Raw genomic sequence first — 23705 nt, forward strand, 5'->3', positions numbered from 1 at the left:
GGATCTCCTCAGCTGTACACAGTTGTCCTCAGTCCTGGGCATATGTGATTTGGTGCTGCTTCTCAACCTGTATTCCTAGTTCTATTCCTAGTTTTATCAGGATCACAGTTAATATACCACTGAGACAGAAGTCAAGTAGATGAAAATGAACTGTTTCTGAAGGTGATGTAAAAGCTAAAAGGTCATCATAAAAATGTGTGCCAAAGGCAGGTGGCTGAAGTAGCAGCTGCAGCCTGTGTCTCAGCTAGTACAGCTTCTTGTGCAGGCTTCTGCATTTGTGTTGTTTCTCATTTACATTTTTCTGTAGATGGAAAAGGACATGCGAAGTGACACAGAAGAAAGTGACAAGGATGAAGAAAGAGAAAAGATCGTGGAAAAGGAGAAAAATGGGATCACGTGTTTCAGCAATGTCACTAGCAGCAATTATATCCAGAGGAATGGGTCTGAGACACTGAACAACAGAGCCCATCTCACCAATGGCCACGTCAAGGAAAGATAGCTACTGCTCACGTTCTGTCTGATCTGGGCTTTAATGAATCCAGTCCACCGTCTTTAGAAATGTTTTGCTCATTGTGTAGATATAAAGGATTGTAATTGCAGTATCATAGTTGAATTCCTGCTTCCTGTAAACAGAATTGTTTATAGTCACTGATATTTGAGGGAAGTTTTTGGTCTTTGTTCAATAAAAGCTTACTATAGGTTGTTGCCTTGAAGCAGATAGAAAGGGATCAAAGTGGTTTGACTTGTATTAGACTGTACCATAATAGCTGTTAACTGTATTAATCTTGAAAAATATTCACAACAGTGGATAAACTTTGGCAATGTCAAGTCTTAATTGCCTAATGTTGTTTGGTAGGAATCTGTTTATTCTTGATCAGCCTCTGGAGGCCCTGGCCCATTGTCACTAATGATTATGGAAAGTAAATAAGTGTGAAACTCTAAATCTTATTCCAGGGACACCTCTTTCAAGAAGACAAGTGCCCCGTACTTACTCATAAACTTAAAACTGTGCATAGTGGAATAAAAGCTTTGGAAAGACATAGGAGAAAACATTTTCTTCTGACAGGAAATTCTCCTGTGCGCCATGTGACCAGTTTTGTAATTGTATGGAACTCAGTTCCTTCTGTTGTCTCAAAGGTGGAAACTCCAGAGCCCAGTCTGATGACAGTTCCCACCCAAATCATGCTTAGAAGAGCTGGAAAATCCAGGCAGCTGTGTCTCAACTGCTGGGTAATCCATTAAACCTGTCTTGGAAAGAAACACTGTCACAAGGGAGGGGACAAGAAACTAGATACTCTAGAAGACAACACTGATTAAGTACTCATGTTTTTATCTGGTGTAATTGGCACAGTGGAAGATGTTTACAGAGTCAGCTTGGTAAGAAGGGAATAGGTTACCCCTATCCTCAGAGGAAAAAGGATCCAGAGAGATCTGCTGAACTTCATGAAATAATGCTTTAACTTAGCCTTCAAAGTCTAGGGCCTTTATCTAGATGTGTCAAAAGTAGAACGTTTAAAGCAGTGGACCATGAAGTCATGATGCAGTTCTGATTCAGTTCCTTTAGATGTTCTGTATCTTATATTATCCCGTGTAGTCTTAGATTTTTGATTCTGTAGTCTCTTAAAAGAGTTAAATTAGTACAGCATGGATTTCTGTCTTACAGATCAATTAAACTATGAAACCAAAGTATTAACAGATTCACTGTTACGAAAGCAGGGACTTACACTGCCAAGGCCAGATACTTCCCTGTATATGCCTGGTAAGGTTCAACGCTAATGGGGGGACACGGACCAAGGAAATGCCTGATTCAAGGAGATGGCACACATCTTTAAAGTTAAGAGGCAAATGACAGCCTAGAAGGACAAGTGGGTTTTCAGCAGCCCACCAAGTTCACCTGAAATGCAGGAAAGATTTGATCTGAGCCTTTGATCTTAGGTTTTAGTCAAAATACATGGGATAATTTCAGAGGAAAAAGTGGTTCTAGCACAGGTGATTCCAGGACATGCTCTGGAGCACAGCATCATCGTTTAAATTCATATTTGTTGAGGATAGTTTCTCTCTGAAATGTTGGACTAATGGAAAGTTCAAAGTGTATGTTCTGTATTACTGTCATGTTTCCTTAATCCACATGTACAATCTTGCCACTCCTCTGCAGGTGATGTGTTCAGGAGGAATGGTTATGTATCATTTTGTACTTCTGAATGTAAAAGATCTTTATAAATTACTTTTGAAAAGTTTGATTGTCTGTGCTCTTTTCTATTTCTTTGACTAGCAGGGGGTAACCTGGCTAGTTGCACCACCTGGGTGGATGAGGGAGTGACACAGGAGACACATACGGGTTCCTTTGCCATGGTTGTTACACATCCATGGAGAGGATGTTGCATACCCAGAGCATTCAGCCATGGGAAGTCATGCCAGTAAAGAACAGCAGCTGCCTCGTTTGACTCCTACTAGGTAAAGCTGCATTTAGCCCTGGATCGGGACACTTTGGGGCACCCCTACATTAAAGCTAGGGGCAGTCCAGGTTACCTGGCACTGCCAGGGCAATGGCAATTCTGTGACTGCAGCACTGGGAAGATGCTGTGGAACTGCAAGGTTTTGGGAAGGGAAATGAATGAAACCTTCTTTTTAATAAGGTTTCTGAAGGGTAGGAAAGATTTATGTTGTAAAATCACAACACATCTCACCTGAGAAGCAGAATGCTCCCCAGAGACTCTGTGATGCACTGTGGAGCCGGTAAAAACATATGCTAATTTCTGCTGAATTTTATCCTCAGGGCTACACTATCCCCCTGAAGATGGACATAAGCTCTTGCCAGGCTCATTAGTAGGTAAATCTGTTCATTGTGGAAGGATACATCAAGGATTCAGGAGGGCTGTTGGGGTTGATTAAGAACACTTTTAACTGAGTAACTGAGTATGAGTGATGAGTCACCAGGGCAGATCACACTGCAAAATTTGTTTTCTTTCACATTGATTTGCTATGGCTTAAAGCTGTGTGCAATCAGTTTGCTCCCCACAATGGCTCCACCTTTTCTCCTTATGCGTGCTCTGGCATTGGGAAGCTTATGAGTGCTGTGTTAGTCTTTCTGAATTTATTGTAACAACTCACTCTGCCACCACCATCACCCACTGATAAGATTCCTCTTGGAGTATCACAACCCTCTAGCCCAAAGAAGCTGCTGTAAAAACCTGCAGCAAGAAACTGTGATTTGTCTGTTCAATAACCCATCAAATAAGATAGAGCAGTGGGCACCAGAGCAGAATCTAGTTCCAATGCATCTTCATCATCCACGTGCACAGGAAAGGTGTGCATCACAGAAATGTCATCAAGCAGCTGTGGGGATGGGGTTTCCAGCAGCAGGTGAGCTATGAGAGAGAATGTCTCCTGGTATCCCCAGGCTGCTATGCAGTGAAGAGTGTCAAGGAGTGGCAAAGTAAGGCCCCCAGGGCTGGCAGCTAACATGGATCTACTGACTCCAGTGACACAGGCATCTAGTACTGTTTTGGATCTTGTTTTAAGAGCAGTTTGCTTCATGCCTTCCCTTCCCCTTGCACACACTGAGGAAACATGGGAGATGTGCATCCACCATGTTTTTATCATTCAGACATATGCCCAAGGGAACCTTTACTTGGATGACTACACTTTGAACAGCATTGCTTTTCTCATTTGCACGTGAACAACAGACACAGTGCCTGCAGGTAAGGGCGTCCCTAAGAAATAGCAAGGCATTGTTCAAAAAGCCAAAGTCATGTCTAAACACGGGAAGTGGAAAGGTCCTGTAACTTTGGCAGCTTAATCTCAACATGCAGTAAAGCAGGCCAAGAAATATATTGAGAAACAACTTAAAAGGCAATGGCAATCTTCTCTGAAAAACGCTGAAAAGACTGTAGGAATCATAAGGTTATCAAGGCTGAGACAAGATCAGGCTAGTGAAAAATAAATAAATAAATAATTAAATAAAAAGTGCTGCCTGCGACTTCCCTGCTTAGAAGTAGAGGGGAGCCAACACCAGTTGTCTTCTTGCTGAGGATGTGTCTCTAGAGGATTTGCTCAAGTGTCAAGAGGAAACTTACACAAGAAAATCTTAAACCAGATGTTGTGGAGTGCCATTTTTTTGTTTGTTTGTTTGTTTCAAATCATCTTGTTATCCAAAATTCAGGGAGGTCCCAAGTGGGAATGTGAGGAGTTTCTGACATCTGTAGCTTGACACCTGTACCGGTCAGATTGGTATAAAATATCATGAGTAATTGAATTATAGGAAACATGTATGAATATAACATTGTGGGAAAAAATCCTCATGGTTCGTGTATGAGAAAATCATGTCTTCACTGGAGTTATCCCAAAGTGTCAGTGAACACAGGCACAGGAGAAAACCTGTTGATAGCGCTTGGCTTTGCAAAGGCATTTGGAAAGATCCCTCACCAGTGATTTAATGAAATCCACCCCTGGTTACTGTGAGAAACCAACAGATTTTTTGCAATTACAAATTGTTAGAGAAGCCCCATAAATAGGGAGCTGATTAAAGGTGAGGGCTTTGCAGCCTGGGAAGGAAAAGGTTGGTATGAAGAGGGGGTGAGATAGATGCCCCTGCTGTTATTGTCACTACGAAGTGACTTGAGTTGTCTATGCAATGAAGTGTAATTGAAGATAGCCACCTCCTTGACACCCACTGAATTACTTTCTTGTACTAGGACATCTTACTCCACCTCTAAGCTCATGGGCAGGTCAGAACAAGTGATGCTATTTCAACTGGTTTAAAGTCATACTCATGGATTGGAGTGAAAGGTGTGGAGTATGAGTGACGAGCTGTGGGGCTGGGTGTCCTGGAGCGCTGGAGTCCTGGCTTAGGAGTGAGTTTTACGTCCCAGCTGTATCTGCTTGCTGAGTCCCGGAGCCTCTGCTGTTTTCCCACCATCTAGACCAGGATGGGACTGTTGGAGGAGTTCTGGCACCACAAGTACTGGCTGCCACCTGGAGCTACCTGGGAAGACATGAAGGAGTCTGCTGACATTCACTACCCAAAGCCCCAGGACCTCTTGCTCTGCATCCCTGGTGCCCTGATCCTGATCATTGTCCGATACATCTTTGAAAGGTGAGTGCAGCAAATCCAGCCTCTTCTATGCTGGTTGTCATTGGTGTCTTAAAGGGTTGCTCTGGACTTATCCTTACCCACATCCTAACCACTACAGAGTGCACAGGGGATTCTCCCCAGGAATACTTAATCTCTCTGCTTTTCTGATTTTTGTGGTTTATAGCGTTTGTATGTCAGCAATTTGCTCTGCCATCTCTCATTCCTGTACCCATAACATAACCTGTACTACCGCGTGTGAAATACAAGTCACTCAGCTGCACCTCAGCTGTGTGGGGAAAGTCCCTTTGGAGAGACAGATTTGGGCTCTTGAGAGACCAGTTGGGAGCATGCAGCACAGGGTAAGGAATTTGCTGGGTACATCAGGGCTGGGAGACCCCAGAAGAGCCAGAGTTCAGCCTGGTCTTAGAGGATACTCCCAAAGATGCTGTGTGAGTCCCCACTCTCTGGCAAAACAGGCTGTAGGAAGAGCCAGGGAAACACAAAGCAGTCAGACCCCAAGGAAAGCTCTGTCCTGGGTATTATCAAAACATCTCTCCACTACCTTCAGGCCTGCAATGGCTTTGCAAATCCCATGTATTCGTGGGTCTCAATAAGCTTCAAGTCTGGCCAATGGCCAGCACTGGGCTCCCAGACAGGGTATCCCAGGTTGACTCCATATGGGGAGTGTCTTAAGAGATATAAGTAAAGACAATGAGAGCATAGCAACCCCCTCCCTCCCCCACCTTGGTGTCAAGTCAATAATTACTGTAATTAATTATTGCTTACTATTATTAATTATAGTATTATAGAATCATAGTATCGTAGAATCATAGTATCATAGAATAATTTAGGTTGGAAAAGATCCTGAAGATCATCAAGTCCAACCATCCATCTAACTGCCAAGTCCACCACTAAACCTTGCCCCTAAGTGCCACATCCCCATATGTCTTAAATATGTCCAGCAATGGCAACTCCACCACCTCCATGGGCAGCCAGTTCCAATGCCTAACCACACTTTCTGTAAAGAAATTCTTCCTGATATTCAATCTAAACCTTCCCTGGTGCAACTTTAGACCATTTCCTCATGTCCTTTCACTTGTCACTTGAGAAGAGACTGGCACGCACCTCACAGCAACCTCCTTTCAGGGAGTTGTAGAAAGCCATGAGGTCTCCCCTCAGCCTCCTCTGCTCCAGACTAAGCAACCCCAATTCCCTCAGCTGCTCCTCATATGTCTTGTTTTCTAGTCAGCTTCATTGCTCTTCTCTGAATGCATTTCAGCGACTCAACATCTTGCTGTGAGGGGCCCAAAACCAAACACAGCACTTAAGGTGTGGGATCAGTGCCAAGTACAGGGGGACAATCACTTCCCAAGTCCTGCTGGCCACACTATTTCTGATGCAGGCCATGATGCCCTTGGCCACCTGGGCACACTGCTGGCTCGTGTTGAGCTGGCATCCTTGTCTGCCTGTGGTGGTTTTACCGTGCTAGGCAGTTGAACACCACAACCGCTCTCTCACTCCCCCTCCTCAGATGAGGAGGGGAAGAAGTAAAGGAAAGAACAACTCACGGGTTGAGATAAGGATGATTTAATTAAAGAGGGGGAAAAACAAATATATATATATATATAATTAAGGAAATATTATTATTAATTAAACAATTCAACTAAAGGGAAAAAAAAGGGAAAGGGGAAAAGGGAGGGGGAAAGGGAATAACTAAACAAAACAAGTAAAGGCTGTGTGGAAGTGCAGAGGAAAGAAATTACTCTCTACTTCCCACAAATGAGCGATGCTTGACCACGTCCTTGAAGCAGGGCCTCAACGCACGTAGCCGGTGTTCAGGAGGGGGACAGACGTTTTCACAACAAGAGCCCACCCCTCCCATCTTCTTCCTTTTTCCACCTTTTATTGCTGAGTGTGACATCATATGGTATGGAATATCCCTTTGGTTGGTTTAGGTCAGCTGCCCTGCTGATGTTTCTTTCTCACTTTTTGCCCACCCCCTAGGAGGGTCAGAGAGAGTCCTGATGCCGTGCCAGCACTTCTCAGCAGCAGACACAACACTGGTGTGATATACCACTGCTGTTCTAGCTCCAAGTGCAGAGCACAGCACTGTATGGGCTGCTGCAGGGAAAGTTAACATCCCAGCCAGACCCAGTACACTGCCAAGCACCTTTCCAGCCACTCTTCCCTCAGCCTATATGACTGTGTGGGGTTCTTAAGACCCAAGTGCAACATCCAACATTTAGTCTTGTTGAATGCCATACAATTGGATGTGGCCCATCAATCTAGACTATCCAGACGCCTCTGCAGAGCTTTCCTACCCTCTGGATCAACACTCCCACTCAAGTTGGTTTCATCTGCAAACTTACTGAGGGTGCACTCAATCCCCGCATCAAGATCGTTGATAAAAATATTAAACAAAACTGGCATCAATACAGATTATATTTGTTAATGTTGTCTCCACTGCACATCCAGCATTCCTTAGCATTGCCTTGGTGCCATTGTGTCTCTCTCAAAGAAGAGCATTGACCCAAGAGAGGCACTAGGCTTTGTACATGCCCCTGAAGGGGTGCTGGATCCCTGGGGTTGGGTATGTATGCACCCAGTGGGGCTTTGGACTTCTCTGGCAGAGTGTGTGCAGCCAGAGCAGTGCTGGACCCCTGGGGTCCATGCACAGGATACGGAGCTGGCACAATCTTGCTGTGGGCTGGCCCTAGCTCACAGTGAGGGTGCCCACGTCCTCTCCTGTCTGAACTTTCTTTTCCTCTTCTAGAACCATAGCTCTACCCCTGGGCAGGAGGCTGGGTGTGAGCAACAAGCCGAGGCGCAAAGCTCAGCCCAATGCCACACTGGAAGACTTCTACAATCTGATTGGCAGGACCCCAAAGGAGGTGAGTGTCGCTTGTGTCCCAAGAGCCCAGCTAATCAATACCTTCTCCCCCTACAGATACTCCAACCCAAGCACACCAGCCTCATAGGCATCACAGTTACTGCTAACCACCATGCTAGGGAAGAAGCAGATACTTCTGCACCTTCCAACATGTTGAACAGCTACAATCTCAGCATCACTTGACTGACAGTCTACCAGATAGAGCAGATAGTGTGAGAGGTGCTGGCTTTCCTAACGAGCCATTTACCCACTTTGAGTAGCACCTATAGATAGGACTCCTTTTTAGCAGAACTGCAAGTCCTTCAGATCATTATTCACATTGATGCATGTTCCAGGATTTTTAAAATAATTATTGACTTAAATAGGAATGAAGCTTTGTCAACTTAATTCAAAAATGCTCACAAGCTCATCTCTACATTAATTTTATTCACTGTTTATAAATCATAAGACTAGGTAGTTTTATTTGGACTTTATGTATAAAATAGAGCATGATGGAAATGGTGCTTTTGAGACTGAATACACAGTTGATCAAACAACTCAATGTTTTATCTGACATTATTGAGTGATGCCTTATCACAAACCAAAACTTTTTTTTATCTTCATTTGCCATCTGTAACTGATAATCATGTTAAACCTACATTAAAGATGGGGAGAAAAAAAAAAAAAAAAAAGTATTTAGACTCTTACAGCAGATGTTGAATCCCATTGTGTATAGCTAGCAAAATTTAACCAGGGAGAGACTGTGGTAAATTCTGAACCTGTATTTACATGTTGCTGGATTGGAGTTTTAAAATGTCCAAAATGATTTGGGAGCTCACAACTGCAAATACAGCTGATCTAATTTTTTTCCAAAGCAATGTGGTCTTCAGGGAAACACAAGCCCACAGGACAGAGGTGGCCTCTTCCACCCACATGGGGACAGAAGGCATCAGGAAGTCTAAGTCCTGCTTTCCTGACCTGTTTTCTAGGAGGATTTGATCTCGCTGGCCAAGCAAAATGACCTGCCAGTCAAAAAAGTGGAGACCTGGTTCCGGCACCGGCGGGCCCAGGACCGTCCCAGACTGATGAAGAAGTTCTGTGAGGCAAGGTAGGTGAGCCAGCAGAAGCTTTTGATCATGGAAACCTCCAACAAGGACTGCATGCCATAATGCTGGCAGAGGAAGCTTTAAAACATCCAAATTCCTTCTGACATCAGGAATTTGGGCACAGCATGGACCACAGCAGAGCCTGGGTGGGCTTTAGATACCTCAATGCCTTAACAGCATGTTTGTGCATGTGCAAACAGAGCTGAAGTACTGCAAATCTTTGTCCAAACAAGAGTAGTCTCTCACATGGGCTCTGCAGATGCTGGGAGAGCATCTAGGAAGACATGATATCACATTTATTTGTCTGCACCTCATCCTTCTCCAGCTGTTTCTGGCCTTGCAGCCATTGTGCCTAAATGGACGTGTCAGTTTAGCCACTTCCATGCAGCTGGGTGCTGGATGCAGTGGCCTGGGCACAGTCTAGTGAGCTATCACAATTCTGGAGTAAGTTTTAATTCCCTGTGTTTTGTTTTGTTTTGTTTTTCTATTTTAGCTGGAGATTTATATTCTATTTCACATCATTCTTCTCTGGGCTGGCTCTTCTATATGATGTAAGTATGTCAGCTGGGAGACACTGTGACGTGACACCTTCCAAGAGTTTCTCATTCATGGAAAATAAGTCTGATGGTCCTCGGCCATTTCAAGGAACCCACTGACCATTCGTGGCCATGACTACAGGTTGGACCATAGTTTCAGAGCCAAATAAGGATAAATTTCAGGGATGGGGTACAGAAACATACCCAGTCTGAATCCAGCAGAACAGCCCCCTTATCCAGGCATGGGCCTGGCTAGGTGTCAGTGATGTGACCATGGTTTTCTTCATTGTGTACCACTGTGTACCAACACCCTCCATGGAACATCCTGTACATTCACTAACAACAAATGCATTTTGCCTACCACTTTCACAAAGTTCAAAGGCAGATTGGCTCTACCACAGGCTCACTGACATCATGTGTTTACTTAATAAAGTACTCTTTCATGTTGCCATTATATGTTAAGGCTATGGGTTCTTACTGCTGCCTTCTCTTTACACAGAAGCCTTGGTTTTGGGACCACACCGTGTGCTGGGTGAGCTTTCCACAGCAGGTGAGCTGCACATATGTGGTATAATTCAGATTGGAAGGGGGCTCAGGAGGTTTCTTGTCAGAAAAGTCACAGTCAGCTGTGAGCCCAGACGAGGTTACACAGGTCTTTTCCAGTCCCTGAAAACCTTCAAGGATGGAAACTGCAGAACCTCTCTGGGAAACCTATTCCACTGTGTGACTAGTAATGAAAAAGTTTCTCCTAATATTCACCTCCTGGCTCCAAGTATGCCCACTGTCTCTCATCCTCCCACCATGCACCATGTGAACAGCCTGACTGTCTCCTTGGCCAGCTCCTCATAGGTGGTCCATATGAAGGAGCAGCAGGAGATTCTCTCTGCCCTGAACAGAACCCCCCTTCTCAAAGGGTTTCTCTGTAATACAAGCCTGGCTGGAAGCTGCTCCATGTGTGTGGCCCTGAAAGCGACCTGGCAGTCAGGACATCCCTTGAACTCTTGAACAGGAAGGGAAATGAGAGGAGATGAGAGGAGTCCAACCCACCGTAGAGGGGAGATGTTGACTCCTCTCAATCCCTCTGGGGCTTGTCCTGAGCAGGCTGCCAGCACATCAGCAAATGGTTCAGTCACAAAGGACAGGAAAATTTAGGCATGACCAAGCCCTGCTGACCCAGATGCAGTTTTCATTAATGCATTTTGCCTGGGAAGAGCTTAGCCCTCTCTCACTCCCCATGGCTAAGCAAGGGTGTCACGCTGCCTTTCGTTTGTGTTGCAGCCTCTCCTGCCTGCGCTGGGCTGGTTCTACCTGTTGGAGCTCTCTTTTTACTGCTCACTGGTTGCCACCCTGCCTTTCGATGTGAAGAGGAAGGTGAGTGACAGCGGCACAGCAGCAACCCACTGGCTTGGTCAGCCTCCACCATGAGGCTCCCCCCTCCCGCTGTCAGCACCCCAGGGACTCACGGAGCTCTCCCAAGCCTGTGAATAGGCCAAGGCAGGCAAGACCCCAGGCCACGTACACCCTCTGCAGCTCTTTGTATCCCACCTTTGCATCTCATGCTGGCTCTGCTCTGATAGGGGCTTGTGAGGCTAGAGGAGTGCTGCTGGATGATAGTCCCTGTGCCTGGCCAAAGGGCACCGAGAGACAGTCACTAGGTGGACATGGTAGCATGGCCCTTCCCTGCCTTGCTCCCAAGTGTGGCCTGAACCAGACTACTCTGTCCTGAAGGACAGACCAGGGGCTCTTGTGATGAGGGTCCTGTTGATGCTCACCTTCTAGGCCCCATGGACCCAACACCCACCTGTGCCCTCATCTGTATGCCTTGTTCGGTAGTATAGACTGTGCAGAGCTGTGGCTCAACCTCAGCTTCATCTGATTGATTATTGTTTAATTTGGCGATCATGTCTCACCTCAGTGACTTACTGCTCTGCCCCAGAAATTGATTTTACCCAGCTCTCGCAAAGCATATCCCAGGTCCCAGAAGACCTGGAGACCTATTAAAATTGCCAGCCATACAGTAGTGTTTGCAAATAGGTCAGTTATTGGAAATCTGCTATGCTTCCTAGACGTAGCAGGAAGCCACCATCTGGCAGTGATCCTCCCTGGACCAGAGCCAGATCTTGGCTTCCCAAGACCGTCAGAGAGCACTGTTCATATTTTTGTACCCTAAGGCATTGTCTTTGCACATATAGGCTTGACTATGCAGGCATGAACCACCCTGCAAGGTCCTCTCTTTATATGATGTGTGTGAGAAGGCATATTCCCCATCTGCAAAATCTGCAGCCCACCTCTATCGGTTCCTCTTCATGGGCAGCACTGGGAGGTTGAAGTGCTGCCTCCAGTATGGCTAATGGGTAGGTCCTGCCACAGGATAAGGGCAGTCTACTGTCATCACAAAAACCTCTTCAGTCGTAGAATCATAGAATCACAAAATCATTTAGGTTGGAAAAGACTTCTAAGATCATCTAGTCCAATCTTTAACCTAGCAGATAACCCAGGAGGAATAGACCACAACACAAGGGAGGAGTCCAGGAGGAAAATACAGGATGTTAAGAGAGGAGCTTTGTAAGGAAAATTTGATCCATGGAAAATACAGAAAACCTGTCTTCTAGCACACTTGCACCTATGTGTACCTCACTGGTATTTATCTGCATTTCTGGATATGAAGTTGCTCATTTGCCTTGGCTTTATGCATAACATCAGAGAACCGTAGCACAGTGGGGAGCACTGCTGTTTGCCATGTCCTAGCGAGGCAGCAGCATCTTTGAACAGGTGCTGCCAGGTCAAGGCCAATGACTGAGACAACCTCTCTTCTTGTGCCAGGACTTCAAGGAACAGATCATCCACCACATCGCCACCATCACCCTGATCTTTGTCTCCTACTGTGCCAACCTTATACGGTTTGGGATGATAGTCATGCTGGTCCATGATGCCTCTGATTATATTTTAGAGGTGAGTTACCCTCACATAGAAATGCTCATCTATTCTCTTGTCTGGGAGTAACTGTGCTGACCCTTGCAGATGCAGTCACCTACACAGGTGGGCCGCATGTATACCCTAGTGCCAGTGCATTTAGGAAGTATCAGATTTACTGCTCTTGGGGAAAAGTAAATGAGTACACAGGGCTCAGACAATCTCCAACAAGTCCAGGACATGGGAAATCCCTGAAGCCTCTCAGGAGAGTGGTGATAGAAGAAGAACACAGCCCCATGGTATAAATGGCAATATGTCTCTCTACAGCTGGCCAAGATGCTCCATTACATGAAATGGAAGCGGGTCTGTGAAGCAGTCTTTGTTGTTTTTGCTGTGGTGTTCATCAGTTCCCGGCTTGTCATTTTCCCGATAATGTGAGTTACATTTTAATGTTCTCTAACCATGTGTGTCATGGACTATTTGTACTTCTGGAGAAATGACCCTCCATGGTGAGGGGAGGAAAGGCAGGGAACAGGACACTACAGGTAAGCTCAAAGATGAATCTGGATAGAACTGAGGAACCCCAGAAAAATCCAGGGTTTTTTACCTATAAATTAATCTGGAGTCACAGTCTCTGCCTCTCCATTTCCAGGCTCTCACTGTCTCCTAGGCAGGAACTGTCTCTCATCTGGAGCTGTCTCTCTTGCTGGGATAAGATGTTTACATGCAGCTACAGCAACTGACAATTCATGAGCTATCATAGCATTGGGAATTTTTTATGACTACCTTTCTCCATCCTTGTAAGGTCACTCCCACCACAGTCTGAGGGTAATTCTTCATCTCCTCTAATCCTGCTCAAGACCTGGTGTGACTCTTCCAGCAAGTAGGAAGTGGCCTCCTTCTGTTGCAAACACTGGTTCGTACAAAAGAAGGAAGGTACAAATTATGCTGGTTAGAATTTCCCAAGAATTTCTTTACAGACTAAGAAAGTCCTGCTTAAAGCATTATTAAGATAAAACTAATAAAGGAAAAAAAAAAAAAAAAAAAAAAAAAAAAAAAAAAGTAGGAATTTAAGGTGACCCTGCATCTATTTGAAATAAAGCAGGGAAGTGATGAGTTCAACCTAAGGATCCAGGAGGTTGAACACCTGACATGCTGGGAGCGTAAGAGCAGCAGTATCTCCAGAAGTCAGAGACACCAGTCTTGGAGAATGGTGTGTGCCTATACACATCTGACCACACTCCCAGCCTTTAACTATGCTGACATTGTTCCCCCTTCTTTACCACTTCCAATTTGCCTAAAAAAGCTGATCTCACTTACCTTCCCAAAATTCATTCCACAATACATGCATTATATATAGTCTAAGGTTTTGGTTTTCTTCAAAAACCAAACACTTTTCTTATGCCTAGAAGGAGTGGGACATGTTACACATGCATAAGGACAAGTCTGCATTGCTGTCCTCTGTTCCTGCCCTGGCTCCATACCAGCACCGACTATGCTGAGTTTTGAATGTTGGTCCTGCTTCCCTTTAAGTCTGGATGCCTGTGAAGCTGACTTTGCATAACAAAACCCCGACTCTCTGGCAGTGAAACAGCTCCCTCAAAGGGAAAAGCAATAAAAGTTTGAGGCAACTTTCCTGAGAAAGAAGCTCGAATAACACTGATTTCAGTTGTCTACAAAAAGTCAAACAAGTCCCAGTAGCGTGCTGTATTGTAATGGAAGAACAAAGCAGATGGATGTTCTGGGTCGGACCAAGGGTCCATCAAGGTCAGACCCTGTTTCCAACAGCAGCAAGAAGCAGATGTTTGCGGAGGAACATAAAGGCAGAGCAAACACAGATGTTATATCCACCAAATGTTTCCCAGCTTAAAACATCTTAGATTTCATGTCGTAGATACTTGCAGTGGAGTGCACATGCCAGTGTTTGTTATTTCTCTCCTGCACCAAATTCTGTTCTGTTCTGTCTGATTTCCATTTCCAAACCAGGTATTTATAAACACTGATAAGATCCCTTCTCAGTCTTCTTTTCTCAAGGCTGAACAGACCCAGGTCTCTCAGCCTTTCCTCATAGGGAAGATGCTCCAGGCCCCGTATCATCTTTGTGGCCCTCTGCTGGACTCTTTCCAGGAGATCAATGTCTTTTTTTGTGCCGGGGAGCCCAGAACTGGACACAGTGCTCCAAATATTTTCCTCCCAGTCTCTCTGACTACTACATTCACAGAAAAGCTTTTAAAGCCAGTATTACAATGACAGTAAGGTGCCCTTGGCCTTGCCCCATGATGGAGGCACTGCTTTGACCTCCCAGTGCTGCCCATGAAGAGGGACCAGGCGAAATGGGCTGGAGATTCTGCAGGTGAGGAGCATGACTTCTTGCAGAGAGAGCTTCATGTGAACAGAGGGCCTTGCAGGGTAGTTCGTGTCTGCATGGTCAAGCCTGTATGTGTAAAAGTAATGCCTTGGGGTACAAAAATATGAACCCTGAATGCTCTGTGGAGGTCCTGGGAAGCCAAGTTCTGTCTCTGGCCCAGGGAAGATCGCTGCCAGATGGTGGCTTCCTGCTGCTTCTGGGAAGCATTGCAGATATGCTTTGCAAACAGAGCTATTTGCAAACACTATTGTATGGTTGGCAATTTTAATAGGTCTTCTCCAGGTCTTCTGGGACCTGGGATATGTTTTGTGAAAGATGGGTGGAGTCCATTTCTGGAACAGAGCAAGAAGTCATTGAAGTGAAGCATGATTACGCAGGCCTAGCACAGACTGGTTCTTCCCAGGGAACCCATGAGCCAAGTATTTGCCCAGAAAGTCTCTTGACCCTTGTAATTGTGAAGACATGCAGACTAATTTTTCTCTCCCTCTCTCTCTTTCCCACAGCACATACTATTACTTTTTGACAAAATTTCAGATGTTCCTCCTAAGCTGTCTGATAAATGCTTTCCTGATGATCCTGCAGTTGTTGCACATTTTTTGGTCCTATCTAATCCTCCAGATGGTCTTTGGTGTCGTCCTCCATGGTGCGGTATGAAAAATCTTTTTCTCCTCTGTGCCACCTTTACTCATGAGCAACCCTGAGCTCCAGAGTGATTCCTGCATGCCTGTAGGGAAGGGGTGGGAGAAATGTGGCTACCCAAAAAAACAGCTCAAGAGCTTCTGAAGGCACATGGTGAGAGTTGTATGGATACCTTTGTTTATGGGATGGCTTTAAAATTCAGTTTTCAGTGCACAAGAAGTAGCCATGACTATCTCCTTCCCAAATAACCAACTGCCCTCACCACAAGGCAGCAGTAGACTGAACAAATATATATTAACTTTCAGAGCTTCAACAATAAAAAAATAGACAGGCATATATGCAGAATAACTGTATCGAGAATAAACACTTATTTTCAGAAGGTCACATTACAAGAATATTATAAGGATCACAGAAAAAAAAAAAAAAAAAAAAAAAAGTTCAAAACTCAGGAAAACATATAACAAACTCCTGGTAGCTTAAGTCAATCTCCCAAATGCAGGGACAATTACCACACTGGTTGCAAGGATATGATCTCAGCTATTGTTTTTATTTTACCTCTCAGGTTAACATACCTTCTGAATGAAATACCTTCAATGTAGCAAGACATAGGTTTTGCAGCTCATTTAAATCATCTTTCTCTCCTGCAGAAAAGGAAAGACGCAAGAAGTGACACTGAGGAAAGCGACAGGAGTGAAGCAGAAGATCTGGCAAAGAGCAAAGAGTAACGTGGGTCTCATTGCAAAATACCAAGAGCCAGACAGACTCTTAAAAGTAGGAAGGCTGAACAGGACCACGAGGGGGAGGCCAGACAGGCTCACACAACCCTTCGCAGCCGTATATCTGAGGCATCATCCAACATCTAGATGAAAGAAAATTTCATCGTATAGTTTCCAGGCAATAAGTAACTTTAGAAGATGTTTTCTTCACCTCTCCAGTTGGAAACATCACTTTATTACTACTCTATCCAGGAAAAAAATGGTCTATCAGCCAGTCTCAGTAAAAACAGGGTAAGAGGGGTTAAACAATCTGCTGAAGTTATAACAGTTAACTGTGGTTACCTCAAAACCTTCCCAAAGGTTTACAAAGTAATAAATTACAAGTGCTGAACATTTATCTGAACCACAATTTCAGAATATACTGGCAGTCAGTGCTAGCCACCTCGTGAAAAAAAGTTGCGTGTAAAATACACTTGCTTTAACTGCCAAATAAGCTTCCAGCTGTATTGTCTAAAATTGTCAGGTTTTGGGGCAAGGATATACCATTTCCACACATAGAGCCTGGCCAAGCGAGACAAGCTGTGTTTGCTGTATGAATTATACAAAATAGCTCATGCATCTAAAAGGTTTTGCTAACTGAATGTGTACTTAGAGAAAATGGTCCTAAAATTGAAAGCCACTGAAATTCTTCTGAAGGCACACTTTTCTATTAGTCTAAATGGAAACTTTCCATAGGGATGTAGTGATGTTGTTGAAGTTTCATTTTTAAAATCTGAAAATAAATGTTACAATGCTAACATATTAACGGGATATTTTAAGGGTTTTCTCTGTTTTGGATGACTATTCACTTTGCAATCTATTGTATCTGACGTCATGTTCAGAATTTACAGTATAACATTGGATTTAAAGTATATGTAAAAATGAATTATTACACCTAAACAAGCCCATTTTACCTTGATTTTGCATTATCCAGATTTTTTTATTATCATTTTTTGGAATATCAGTAATATCAGCTCTTGTGTCGATCAGCAGATCTTTGAAACCTGCTGGAGATCTGATATCACTGATAATTCAAATGCTCAAAAACTACAGGGGGCCAATAAATCATCATATACACTTGTCTACAAACAACATATAGAAACCTACAAATGCTGTCTTTAAAGCTGTTTTCTACACAGGCTTTGAATATGCTTCCAAGGGGTCTGATCTATTTTGCGCAAACATTAGGGAAAATTAAACAATTTTAAAGAACTGCAAAGAGGTGGGGAATGAAGGATGGTGTCCCTGGAACACTGTTGTTAAGAACCATGGTCCACCTCCCAGATCTGACCCATCAAAGAAAAATATAAATAACTCAGGACAGATGTGTGAGAGAAAGGCAAAAGGAACTGAAGCCAACATGCCCCTGTCCTGCTGTTTCCTACAGCAGTCCTAAATCCTTAGTCCTGCCCATCAAACCCTCTTCTTCATAAGCAATCTTTAATTAAGGGTATATGCAGGTCATGCTCCTTGCACCCTCCTTTTGGTGCTTTAGGACAGAGATGGTGTTTTTATTTTTTGTCTGTAGAACAAAGGGGACTAAGGAGACTGAAGCAGGACTTTAAGTGCCCCAGTTCACCAGTGGCCAACCTCCTGTGGTGTTCTCTATGCTGGACTAAAGGTAATCTTCACCATACTAATATAACATGGGAAGCTTATTTCAGGCTAAAATGACACTGACACTTAATAAGGCTTGACTTCAGTGATGTTTTTGTTTTTCTTTTAAATCCATCCTGCAGTACTAAGAGCCCATACAGTCTGCTGAAGATTCCTTTGACACACATTTATTACTTTACTCCTACAGGTGTTTTTTTGTTTGTGTTGTATCTGATGTTTTTTTGTATCTGATGTTGTAACATCAACACTGAGGCGTTTGTGTACTCTTAGCAACACTGACCACTGTTTCCAGTAATGACCTGCAAACTACATGTAGTCACAAAAGTTTCACCGGCCCTTGCTTCAAGATATTTGCCAAGTAGAAATCAGAAAAGCTGGGAATTAAACAGATCTATTTTTAAAATTCTTAAAAAATTCACAAATCAAATTTGATACTGTGCAGTTCCCATCATCTGTAAAGCACATGACTTTTTCTTTATGGTTATGTTGGATCTGGTATCACTCATGCCCATGTATCAAACCTTCGCACAGAGACACAGCCACGAATAGGAAGGGGGCAAGGCAGTTTGTTTTCTATGACCTGGCACATATCAACATAGGGATCAAAGAGGACTACAATGGGGAGGGCACTGTTCCCCTTTCTCTGTCCAAGGAGATAAATTTGTCCATTAACAGTGCTGCATCCCATGAAGAACTTCTTGGTCAAGCATTCCTCATCCACATGAGTCCATTCATCTGTTTCCACATCAAATCGAAAAGCTCCCCCTCCTATGGTGTATAGAGCACCATTCAGTGATGTGATGCAGAGGTCATACCTGAGAGGGAATCACAGAATAATTGAAGTTGGAAAAGACCTCCAAGATCATCTGGTCCAACCATCCCCCTACCACCAATGTCACCCACTAAACCATGTCCCTACGCACCCAGTCCAACCTTTCCTTGACACACCCCCAGGGATGGTGACTTGACCACTTCCCTGAGCAACCCGTTCCAATGCCTGACCGCTCTTTCTAAGAAGAAATGTCTCCTAATTGTTTAAATTGTTGAAGAGTAGTGCTCTTTGTTCAGTTCTTTGTTTAATTGTTGAAGAGTAGGGGCATGATGCTTCCATTTTTCCATTCACCAGGGATATTACCCGAATGCCAGGACTTTTCAACTCAGATGGAGAAAGGCTTGGCGACTCCATCAGCCAGTTCCCTCAGGACCCTGAGATTCATGGCATCAGGTCCCATAGACTTGTACCTGCTTAGATTCATCAGGTGGTGTTGAACCTGCTCTTCACTTACAGTGGGTGGGACTTTGATCCCCCAGCCTCCATCTACGGGTGGAGGAGACAAAACCACTCCTGATTGCTTTGTTTCAAGCTGCTAGGACAGAAATAGTTCCATATCCTGCCAATAAATGCCCCCACCAGACTGATAGACAGTGGACAACTCCAGCCGTCTTCCACTAAAATGGAATTACACACACATGCGAAAAAAAGAATGGAAATGGGTGTTGTGGGAAAATCCATCTCCTGTCCCATGTGCTGACGCAGGGGAAGGAGGGACGACAGGGACGGTTTGCTTCCTTGAGATGTAACGGAGAGCTCAGCTCTTACACACTTGTGGCTGCATCAGCCCTTTTCCGTGGATCCCCCAGAGCTCAGGGATGGGAACCGGTCATCTCCTGGCAGCCAAAGCAGTGAAGGATGCCACTGGCTTCAGGAAGCTCTGGCTCAAGCTTTATATATTTCAGATGTGGGTGGCTTTAAGCTGTTTTCCACAGTCTGTGGATTGTTTCTCTTGCTCAAATAATTTAGCTTTAACCTGAGGCTGTGGGCTCAGTCCTTGCTGTGAAAACCCAGTGTGTAGCTTTGCATGCAGCTCCTGCAGGTATAGGGGAATACAGCATGAATCTCTCTGACTCCTTCAAAGTCTAGCAGAGCTGCTTTATGTTTGTAGAAATCGACATAAATAAATCTGACAGGCTTTAGTCTACATTTCTCCAGTATATTCTCTGCACTGGATTTACCATCTTATAACCCTCCAATGACTCCTTTCCAGGTTCTTTGCATCTCTCTTGTACTAGACTCCCAAAACTGGCTGCTGTTCCAGGTGGTCTCATTGGTGCAGAGGGGAACAATAATGCCCGTCTCGCTCGAGCATCTCTCCTCATCAGGTCCCAGATTTCTTACCTTGGAAGCGGGGAAAATGAGATGACATCCCAGCTGTCCGTCTCCGTGTTCAGCCTTTGCACTCCACCGTAGACATGTCCATTTTCATCCAGGCCACAGACCACATAGATCCTGGTCCCCACACTGACCGCATCTCCTCTCTCCACGGGTTGAACCATAGGGCTCATGCTTTCCCACTGTGGGTCCACCAAAGCCATACGCTCCACTGTTGCGATTATCCCTTCATCTGTGCTCCCTCCAAGTACGTACAGGTAGAGCCCCGCTCCTACCGCACAATGGCTGTTGCGAGACTTCTTCATGGCAGGCCCTTCCAGCCAGCTATTACTCAAACAATTGTAGATTAGCACCCAATCCACACTGTACCACACAAACTCATCCCGGAAATATCCTCCTGTCACAAAAAGGAAGTTCCCTGGAAAGACAGCAGAGAAAAGTATCAGTTACACACAACGGCTGAAAATCGGTCCTGAGGGTTCGTTTCCTCTTTTTTTTTTTTTTCCTCTGAGCTGTACCAATAGGCTGCAGGATGAGCAAAGACAGCTCTTTGTATTAGTGAGCAATATTTGATTCCTCATCTGCCCAGATACGCTGGGCCTACAGGATGAAGCAACTCTTTCCAAGTTGGCTCCCACTCTTGAACACATCATGAAAGCACTGGCAGAACAGAACTTCTGGGGATCTCACATCCAGCCTTCCACTTAAAACAGGACTATCACCAACACTAAGTAAGGGAAATCATGTTTTTTGAGCTGTCTTGAAAGTCTCCAAGGATGAAGACATTACAACATTCACAGGTAAATTTTTCTTTATAAATCAGCAGTCAACACCTGTCAAAACCAAGGCCAAAAAACTGCCCACTGCTGAAAGTCATTAGACTCACTCCAGATAAAGCTAATGTGGGGAGTCCAATACCTTATTTTGGTTTTGCTATAAGAAAAAAGCATTTAGCCTTGCCTAACGTTCCTCCAGGGTTATGGAAAACAAGGCCATTATTTGAACATGTGAGATTTTCAGCAATGCTGTTTTACTGCAGCTGAATTTGCTGCATTTGAGTCTCTAAACCTCAGCTTTTCTTTGTGTTTGCTCAGTCCCACTTGTTGGCATCACTTGAGGTACAGGTCTGCAAATTACCTACTGCTGCCACTGCATACTGTGTGAGGTTTCTGCGCTGCAATGGAGAACAAGCCTGCCAGGTCCCTGTTTTAGGTTGAAACAGAAATAATTCTTGCTGTTCGTTGTCATGTTTTCCTCCCAGGACATATAAGGTGTCATAGCTCCGACCAGCATTAGGACACAGCTTCGTATTTTGCCAGCTGGGTGGAGGACAGCTGTCTAACTTCCTTATTAGTCTGGAGAAGGTATCTGACTGTCCATGGCGCTTGCTGCGTTTCACCAAGACATCGAGGAAGGACAAACTCAGAAAAGTGACCCTGACTTGGCCCACCAAATCCAAAAAGTCTTCCTCCCTCGTTGCTGGGTCCTCCATTATCCACCTCATAATACTGTCAAAAACCACATCTTCTCGAGGAACAAATAGCTCATCACTTTTTAGGAAGTGCATCAACATTTCTTTGGGCAGTGCCTTAAATTCTTCCTGACACATCACATCCCCCCAGTGGGTGAGAGCCACATTCATAGCAGATGCATGCAGCTCTACAAAGGCAAATTGCTGTGAGTAGGTCATCAGGCCCAGGCAGTTGGAAACATGCAGCTCTCTCTCCAGAAATTTCTCACACAACAGTTTCACCCTGTCAAACTGAAAAAAATCAGCTGTTTCCAGTAAGCTGATCACATTTTCTTGACCTATAAGTACTTGGGCTGTGCGAGTAAACTCAAGAAGTGCCTGAAAAGGCGCTGCATCGATCCCTCTGATCACTATATGGTGTTCAGTGCTCTCTCTTGCACCCCCAAAAAACATTGCTTCAAAGTAACGGCTGTGTAGTGAAAGTGCCCTTCGGCTGACCTGAAAGAGTCTCTCTCCGACCTCAAGAACTGTGTCTGTAATCATTTCTGCCTGAGGTCCCAGCTCTTCCGCTTCTTGCGTGGACTCCATGTCTGTTGACTGCTGACCAGTTAAATTTAACTCCGTCCTTACTCAGTCTTTACTCATGTGAGGTCTCTGGAAACATTATCCGCCTAGCTCTAGGATAAATACAAGATAAGCCAACCTCGGCCTAAAAATAGAATGTTTTCCACCCTCCTGCTTTGCTTTTTAGCCTCTCCCGCTGCTTTCAGAGTGGCAATAGCAGGAAAGCCGTTTAACAACAAAGTTGTAGATTTAATTGCCACCCACCTTAGCTAGGCAATAAGGAAGTCAATTGGGGGAGCTGTTCTCCAAGCAAAAAGCCTAGACTAGGAAGATAAGAGGTAAAAACCACCAAAACCTTCCCAAGCACTGACTACATCTAATGAAGATATAGATTAACATTGAACCTGCTGGGGAAAAGAAAAAAAAATTACAATACTTTTTCTTTCTGAAAAAGAAAATATTACAAAAGCTTAAGACTTTCCAAGAAAAACAACTTTCCCAAAGGCAGATCCTTCACCAATTTAACTGTGATATCAAATGCCAGATTGCTTGCAGTATTTGTTAAATATTTAGCTGTAAGTTTCAATACGACGTGGGGGGAAGGAATGAGCCCCCATGCAAATACCAAAGGCAGCCACATACCTAGCCAGCCTCAAACTCAATGCACTAAATCAACAGTCAGCATGAGCAACGGATCGCTCACTGATTTCACACTGTGGATTTCCCAAAGCATTTAGACCAAGCTGTTAAGTGGAGGGATTTGCACGGTGACTTTGAACTAGGGTTACTTACCCTAGTGGTTTTCAACAAACAGAAGAGTGTTCCATGGATCTAGTACACCTATTTCTCTCTGCAGGTGAGCAGAGGGAGGTACCGATCTCTCCCCCCTGGTAACCAACGATAGAACAAGGGAAGGGCACAAAGCTGCACCAGGGGAGATTCAGACTGGATCTAAGAAAAATCTTTACTGCAAGGGTGGTCAAACACTGAAATAGGCTTCCTTAGAGAAGCTGGTGATGTCCCATGCCTGTCAGTGTTCAAGAGGCACTTGGACAATGCCCTCAATGTGCTTTAACTTTTGGTTAGCCCTGAATAGGTCAGGCAGTTGGACTAGATGATCTCTGAAGGTCCCTTCCAACAGGACAATTCTAAGTTTTTCAGCATTACAAAAACATGTCGGAAGGAGCATGACTCTACAGACAGCTATGGAAAACACTTGAAGAATTAACCCCTAGGAGCTGAAAATCCAGAAGCACTCATTTACACAGGGTCATATGTCACACAAGACAAATGGTCCCTACTGTCATAGCTCCCTGGACAAGTCTGATACACTGAACTTGAGTCAACTTCCTTCAGGTTCCCAGTCATTTTAGAGTTGACCCAGGAAAAGCCATGAACTTTTGGCAACATGGCAGTTGCCAAAATGAACAGCCAAGACAGCCTGTCCTTGACATGCTTTCTCAGAGATGTCCAGGAACAAGACTGCTGCTGCCACCAAAACCCTTCACTCAGCTCCAACCTCCTTGTAAAGGGTCCTCAGGAAACAGAAGGTAGCAGAAGCATGTTGCCTCCAGGCTACAGTGCAGATGTCCTCTACAAGGGAGTCTAAAACGCCGAACAAAT

At 44.5% G+C, this 23705-nt stretch overlaps 3 protein-coding genes across 6 annotated transcripts in view; 2 read left to right on the forward strand and 1 right to left on the reverse strand.

Annotated features, from left to right (window-relative positions):
- The window catches only part of LOC118179180 (ceramide synthase 4-like), a 53353-nt gene extending 51116 nt beyond the window's left edge, over positions 1-2237 (forward strand). For both annotated transcript variants that reach the window (XM_035348332.1, XM_035348333.1), the window contains exon 12: positions 308-2237. In XM_035348332.1, coding sequence (XP_035204223.1) covers positions 308-499 — 192 coding nt within the window. In that variant the 3' untranslated portion in view covers positions 500-2237. The remainder of the gene's footprint in view (positions 1-307) is intronic.
- A 122-nt stretch (positions 2238-2359) lies between these two features.
- On the forward strand, positions 2360-16483 carry LOC118179179 (ceramide synthase 4-like). 3 transcript variants are annotated; one of them, XM_035348329.1, is made up of 12 exons: positions 2360-2647; positions 2777-2883; positions 4923-5095; positions 7848-7965; positions 8933-9051; positions 9543-9600; positions 10085-10135; positions 10864-10956; positions 12409-12537; positions 12826-12932; positions 15370-15514; positions 16153-16483. In XM_035348329.1, exons 1-12 carry the CDS (start codon positions 2578-2580, stop codon positions 16228-16230), a joined length of 1248 nt encoding a protein of 415 aa, XP_035204220.1. In that variant the 5' UTR covers positions 2360-2577; the 3' UTR covers positions 16231-16483. The 3 variants fall into 3 exon arrangements, with proteins under 3 accessions (XP_035204220.1, XP_035204221.1, XP_035204222.1); XM_035348331.1 differs by having other exon boundaries at positions 2602-2647; positions 2777-2830; XM_035348330.1 differs by having other exon boundaries at positions 2360-2830.
- Positions 16484-18117: 1634 nt separating this feature from the next.
- On the reverse strand, positions 18118-22169 carry LOC118179174 (kelch-like protein 24). Its single transcript, XM_035348324.1, has 3 exons — positions 21185-22169; positions 20054-20465; positions 18118-18692 (listed from the first exon to the last, which is right to left on the reverse strand). Exons 1-3 carry the CDS (start codon positions 22104-22106, stop codon positions 18380-18382), a joined length of 1647 nt encoding a protein of 548 aa, XP_035204215.1. The 5' UTR covers positions 22107-22169; the 3' UTR covers positions 18118-18379.
- Positions 22170-23705: the final 1536 nt, after the last annotated feature.

Source organism: Oxyura jamaicensis, chromosome 28 (assembly GCF_011077185.1).
Source record: "Oxyura jamaicensis isolate SHBP4307 breed ruddy duck chromosome 28, BPBGC_Ojam_1.0, whole genome shotgun sequence".
Classification (NCBI taxonomy): Eukaryota; Metazoa; Chordata; class Aves; order Anseriformes; family Anatidae; genus Oxyura; species Oxyura jamaicensis.